This window comes from Antedon bifida, chromosome 4 (genome assembly GCF_963402885.1).
Source record: "Antedon bifida chromosome 4, ecAntBifi1.1, whole genome shotgun sequence".
Classification (NCBI taxonomy): Eukaryota; Metazoa; Echinodermata; class Crinoidea; order Comatulida; family Antedonidae; genus Antedon; species Antedon bifida.
In genome coordinates this window covers 26703476-26710079 of record NC_136229.1, presented here as the reverse complement: position 1 = coordinate 26710079, position 6604 = coordinate 26703476, and the positions used below count along the sequence as shown (strand labels likewise).

General features: G+C 35.0%; 1 protein-coding gene across 2 annotated transcripts in view; it reads right to left on the bottom strand.

Moving 5' to 3' along the window:
* Positions 1–306: 306 nt before the first annotated feature.
* Positions 307–6604, bottom strand: part of LOC144839611 (corticotropin-releasing factor receptor 2-like) — a 67939-nt gene continuing 61641 nt past the window's right edge. For both annotated transcript variants that reach the window (XM_078695047.1, XM_078695046.1), the window contains exons 8-13: positions 6432–6585; positions 6155–6212; positions 5727–5838; positions 4736–4821; positions 3880–4051; positions 307–3528 (exon numbers count right to left, since the gene is read on the bottom strand). In XM_078695047.1, the coding sequence (XP_078551173.1) occupies positions 2743–3528; positions 3880–4051; positions 4736–4821; positions 5727–5838; positions 6155–6212; positions 6432–6585 (1368 nt within the window). In that variant the 3' untranslated portion in view covers positions 307–2742. The remainder of the gene's footprint in view (positions 3529–3879; positions 4052–4735; positions 4822–5726; positions 5839–6154; positions 6213–6431; positions 6586–6604) is intronic.

Below are 6604 nucleotides of genomic sequence, written 5' to 3'. Positions count from 1 at the left end.
AGAAGAGCAATAATATCATGACGTCATTTTATTGGAGTTAAAAAAGAAATTATTTTTATCAAAGACAGCATAAATGGTTATCAATTGGCTTAAATATATTTATCTTTTATCGTGGATCGTTATCTTCCTTAATAGTAATGATTCAGCATGATCAACATTTGCTTCATTCATGAAAGTGCCATAATAAATTTGAATTTTAATTAAAGCTCATTTCGTAATTACCAAATCCTGTCATCGTCAAAAATTTGTTTTAAAATCCATGAGATTAGACAATCAAATAAAACAAAGCACAGATGTGTTTCACTGACTAGATAGCTTTATTAATTTATTATAAAATTAAGCTATATTACACGTTTTGTTTTCTGGTGGGTTTATCTCTCATTCATTGGCACCAAATAGGCCTATAGCTTTAACTTAAGTTATCGATATCTAGAATTTAGCACGATAACACAAGGAAGATTGAATATAACTTCACATTGTACGTACTAGCTCATTTACACGTTTGGCAACTTTCACACATCAATACTGTTATTGTTTATCAGTAATATAAAGAGATATATTTATCATGTGTTAGGCTTATAGCAAAAAAAAAAAAAAAAAAAACAGAACCCGGCGGGTACCGATGTTCCAACAGTGTTAGCATCAGCCTAGCACTAAACAACTGTTGATACCTTCAGGCCTCTGTTTGACGATGTTTCAAACTTGGATTTTCAATCGATTGAGAACTAAGATGTTTATTAGTATATATACCTTGAAAAGAAATGTTGGAATAAGAGGAAGAGGAGTCGTTCTATTGATCCGTCTGAAGGTTTTCAATAACCTCGCGAGTGCAGGCCCAATTCGTAAACGGAAACCGGAATATGCTATATTTTACTGTATAGATAACGATGAAATTCCGTTTTACGGTAGCATACCTATCATCCATTTGAGTGGAATTCACTTCTAACCTGAGTTAACTATAATAATACTCTCTTTATTTGGGAACGGTATTATTCGTTAATAACAAAGCAAAATAGTACAAATCGTAAAAAATATAGGCCTACAATAATAATCACATTATCGTTATTGTCTGATAATCGGGTTATTGCAATTGTATTTAATTTATAACCTTAAATTCAATTGATAAAGTATTATTTATAAAATGTTTCATATAGATATTTAAAAATTATCATTAAACACTATTTATAACAATAGCGATGAAACGTCACAATCTTTTGTTTATAATTTTACCAAGCCGTATTTTTTCTTATCTATACAGTGATATGTAGCAAAACAATTCAACAAATGAACGTTAGTATAATATTTTACTTAGGCTAATAAAACAATAGGCCTACACTCATGGTCCATAAATAAATTAATACACACTTCCACCTAAAAATAAAATTGTATTCACTAAACTATACTTAGTCCCGCACCATAAATTAAAATAGTTGAATGACCTGATTATATTAAAATATATTCCGCTCAACATTTCAGTTAGTGTAACTTGACACTTGGTTTAGCTGCAATTAACGTCTATAAACAATAAAATTATTAAAAACGCATGATAAAATTACGCAGAATTTATAAAAACATATTTATATACACCTTTTATTTATTTCAGTTACTTATAAAATTAGATTACGTCACAATGACAACTCGAAACGACACATAGTACGTCGCGACGACAATCAATGGTACACCACGGTACAATTTAAACCACGATTATAGGTAAATGCTATGGGACGCCGGTTGTGAAATTGGCGTAAATAACATTTATGTAGAACATCAAATAACAAGTCTATATTCTACAGTTTATCTTATGCAGGAATACATGATATGATGAGCTAAACGTCATAACTCTGATCAATCGCAAACTGTTCCAGACGACCAAGTCGATTCATTATTCATTCTCATCAATGACGTCATTGGAATTATATAAAAATAGAAATTTCAATATGGCGACTCGTATATTACACTGAAAGACAAATTAATATAGGAATGTGTGATGTCACAATGTTTGTTTCCATCGTAGTCAGACAAGCAAGCAAAACTTTGGCGCGCACATCGTCTCTTTTCACATGGTGTTATCGTCTGCTCGGGTAAATTATGAGCCTGAAAACTATTCAATCATGCAGATAGGTGTATTGAGAAAAGGGTAAAAGTTGGTTGACTTGTGTACATAGAGCTGATTCCCAATTACCATGAGGCACAATACCACGTGATTAAGACGTAGGCCTTGTGATTGGTCAAATTACTTGGTGTTGCTTTCTACCTAAAAACCAAGCGCAGTTTGATGTTTTTTTGCAAAGAGACGCCTGCAAGAAGAGACTTTGAGTTGATACTTTGAATTATTGGGTAATTCTACCTTTTCATAACTTCCCATACTTCGCAGTCAAATTGACTATTAGGAAACGCATCAATCAGATATCGTCTTCAGTCATATTATCCTATAGCATTGTAATGATACGATTTTAAAAGTACTTCGCCGTCTTCAAACATACAACAATATAAAGACATTGGCATCGCGAAGATTGGCACATAACAACAGTTTCATCAAAGGTCTATACAAACACCATAATATACATATTATTCTATATACAAATATCTCGGCAGCATTTTCTCCAAGTTGTAGTTAAAATATGTTGGCAGAGTTTCCAAATTGAAACATCACCCATCCACGTGGTAAAAGAACCATTCAAAAATTCACAACGTATTCTCTGTTCAACTGCCATAATGTCCATATTCAACACAAAACGTTTATCAAAGCTGCGTGCCTATAGCCAAACCTTTTGGAATGATCATACTGTTTTTATGTTTAACGTCCAAGCACAAATCGTCTGATAAAGATGTGTCATCCGTTTCTTTAGTCATAAGTGCAGAATACTCCGTATCTCCATCTCCGACACAATCGTCAGCAGGCCGTGGTTCAGTCTCGTCTGTAAGACTATTCTGCAAAAGTGCTTCCTGTTCGTCCTCCTGTTCTGAAGAATCGCGACACTGCTCTTTATTTGTTAAAATATCTTTATCTTTCGACGACGTTGAATTTATTTCTACTGCTTTCAATCCGGAATCATTCGATTCACTATGTGTTGATAATTTATTGACAGATCCATTGTTAGACACAACTTTCAGATTTTGATTTGTATCTGGATGTTTCTCGTGGTAGACAACGGAGTTCTCAGATTTGCTGTACGAGTTCTCTTGTCCAGTGCTTACCTCAGATATGGACTCAAACCCTGGTTTAGTAAAGCACTTCTCACTGGTAATACCATCTAACGAACTTTGGCGTGTACTCGCGTCAAAAGAATTCGCGGTCATCATGTTATAACCCTCATTCTTTTGTGTCTTGGTGAAGTTGCAACAACCGACTTTTGAATTATTCCTTGCCTTGTCGAAAACAACATTATTGTCACCGTTGTGTTTGGCGTACATAGCGCTAACGATACTGTTTTGGCGGGAATGAGACCCGCGTCGCGATACTTGCCGAGTGGGCAACGACTGCTCCTCTCTCCAATGATGAATTTTTCGTTTGATTACCCTTTTTACCTGACAAATAGATAAAGAAAACATGTATTATTACGGAAGTATGGTTTTGGTTTGGATACATGTGAATGTTGTGCCCTGTGCCCAAAGTTTGCACAATATGGTGAAAGTTTAAGCACACAGTGCTGATATGAAGTAGGCCTACTGTGCAACCTTATGAAGGGAAAACATTCAGGACTAAACAAAGTCTACCCTCTACGGAGTTTTCACTAGCAGTGGGTGTTCCTAGAATATGGGTTGGCTAACGTTAAAGCATGTTATTAGCCCTCGTTCGTTTCCTCTTTGCCCCCAGGGCTATCCTTAACCAAGGTTCTATGTAGTTAACAATTATGGTTTGCAATAACTCTGCCTTACCTCTTGGTTGCAAAAGACATATATCAAGACGACAAAAAAGCCCTCAAACGAATGAAGCAAAGCGTTACTGATAACCACGGATGGATGGTTACCACCACCAGTATTGAAGACGTAAACAATTCCCGTAACCCCAAGTAACGGTAAGAGAAGGACGATGCCACGTAAAGCTTTCCTGAAACGACAAACAACAATCCGTCACATGACGATGACAAATTATGAAGGCAACAAGCGAAAGAAAACAATGACAATGGGTGGTCAGTCATCCTTGGTCTAATTCATGTCCGAAGTGTGTTCCTTGATAGATTCACGTCCCGATAACGCGGTTTTACATAGTTTTGACCAGACCTCCCAATTTGGAAAAATTAAATATCGAGGGCGCTGTAACAATGCATCAAACCATAGAGGGCTATATAATCTATAATTGTAAATGGGTACTGATGTCTGGCGTAACCTTATTTCACTTATTAAAAAACGCATGAGTTGTGTAGGCCTACAGATATTACTACTGTATGTTTTCAATTCTCTAGAATCGTAAATTTATACATAATAAATCATCGAGTTATTTAATTTTTTTGGTTTATCCAAAATATCAGAATGAATTGCATTTTAGTGGGAGAGCGGAAGATGACTCGAAATATCGGGGAGGTTGACACCCTTCGGTCGGCACGTCCAGTCACTGTCCAGTCACTATCCAGGGCCTCTTTCGCATGATTGGTGTCATCGGTCTGGTACTATACCAGTCACTACCGGTATCCAGAGGTTCTCTTCTTGGTCGGATTTCCGCATTGGTCAATCAAGAAGTAAAGAGAAGTATGTCGTCATAATTGATGTGTAGTATGATTCAATCAATACATACCTGTACTGTTTGGTTTCAAAGGAATGCGATGCCTTAAGTTTCGTCATTAAAATGAAACTAATGTGAAACAAGAAGAAGCAATTCGTCTGTAACACAAAGAAATAAACGTAATAATATATAGAGCAATATTTATATATTACATTATTGTTTTTTTTGTTGTAAACCATCAAACTCTAATTGATTTACAATGACGAGTTATTTAAAAGAATTAAAGATGTATTGTCCCCCTGAAAAAATAATTCTTACAATTGTTTTTGTTGAATATGCCATTTAATGTCACCTAATAGTTATCCACTTTGGATCGAAAAAAAAATGTGTTTACCCAAAAAATGTAATTTAAAGCAAAAAATAGTCAAATTGGCTGCCAGCCAATAGGTTTTTGGTCGAATTTAACCCTTTATTTTGTCATTTTATAAGTGAAAACATTATTTTTGCCGGTTTTTTTTCTACGAAAGTGATGATTAACTTTATTAGATCTAGAAAATAATCGATTCAAAGTCTGATTTTATTAATCTTTATTTTTCATGTTTTTGGGGGACAATACATCTTTGAGATAGATCTGTATGTGGCGTGGGTAACAACGCTCAACGCTACTGCCTAGTTCACATTTACTGACGTATACTACACAATGGAGAAATAAATTGTTCCATGGTTACGTCAGCTACTTACTCCGTACATGTGATAATATTAAGTAAGAGGGAATGGACTAAACTGACAGTTGATTGAATTGAAACAGCCTCACAATTGCGTACGCTACACATACCCTAGACTTTCCCCAAGTCTGTAGTTTATTGGTTTATGTTAGTCCACCAGTCGGCGTTTCGATTTTTGTTCTGAATACTAGGAGCTCATGTATTATACGTATGAAACGCCATATGTGCCAACATTTTTATCTTTTTACTAATTTCGGTCTAGAACCAAACAGCAGATAACACCAACTGCACAATATTATTTCTGTTTCTGTATTCAAAATTATATAACTTAAACTTACCACCAATATGGCAATAACTGGTCCAACAAATATGAATTCAAGATATTCAACAGAGCCCTTTATGGGGTCACCATTCTCGTCATACAGGTCAGCCCCAACAGATGCCCAACATCTGCAATAAAGAACATTATGGAGTAAAATAGGAGGTTTCAAGAAGTCTCGCAAAAGTGGCGGGAGTCTGACTAATGTTCTCCCACCCGCTCGAAAAAAAAAGCCTTTATCCAAATGCAACTAACTAAAGCTTGGTATTATACGCAGCGCGCGCACGCACGTACGTAAACGTGGAACAACATAATCAACTGTCGCTTGTGATTGGTGAAGTTACATTGCGCATACGTCCTACGTTGCATCACAGGTGGAGCCAGATTTAAAACACGGTAGTCAACTTATTCGCTGTAACAATAAACTGAATTAATTCATGTTCTTACCCTACGCCTAGTTGAAGTTCACATATTGCATAAACAATTGTAATTATTAACGGAATTCCTGAAAATACAAAAGAAATTAATTGGTTTTTTAAAAATTTATTTTTGTTTATTTATTATTTTTTTTTTCTTTTTCTTTTTTTTTTTTTTTAAAGTTTTTAATTAGGTGTCGCAATAACAATTTCTTAAGTTAATGCGTTCTATAATAAATGCAAACTACCTTTTATTTTGTTAATAGTGGTTACATGATGCATGTACATACAAAGTTGTACATTCTTACCCCATCCAATAAGACAATACTTGATAATCGTCATTTTCTCAGGTTTCAGGGCCATGACAACCAAAGTATACAAGTATAGTCCTTCGACAAACATCCAGAAGAAGTTTGTACATTGGGCGTATATGATCAATGTCATCAGAATACGACATACAGTCTGAAAATTAAAGAAAATA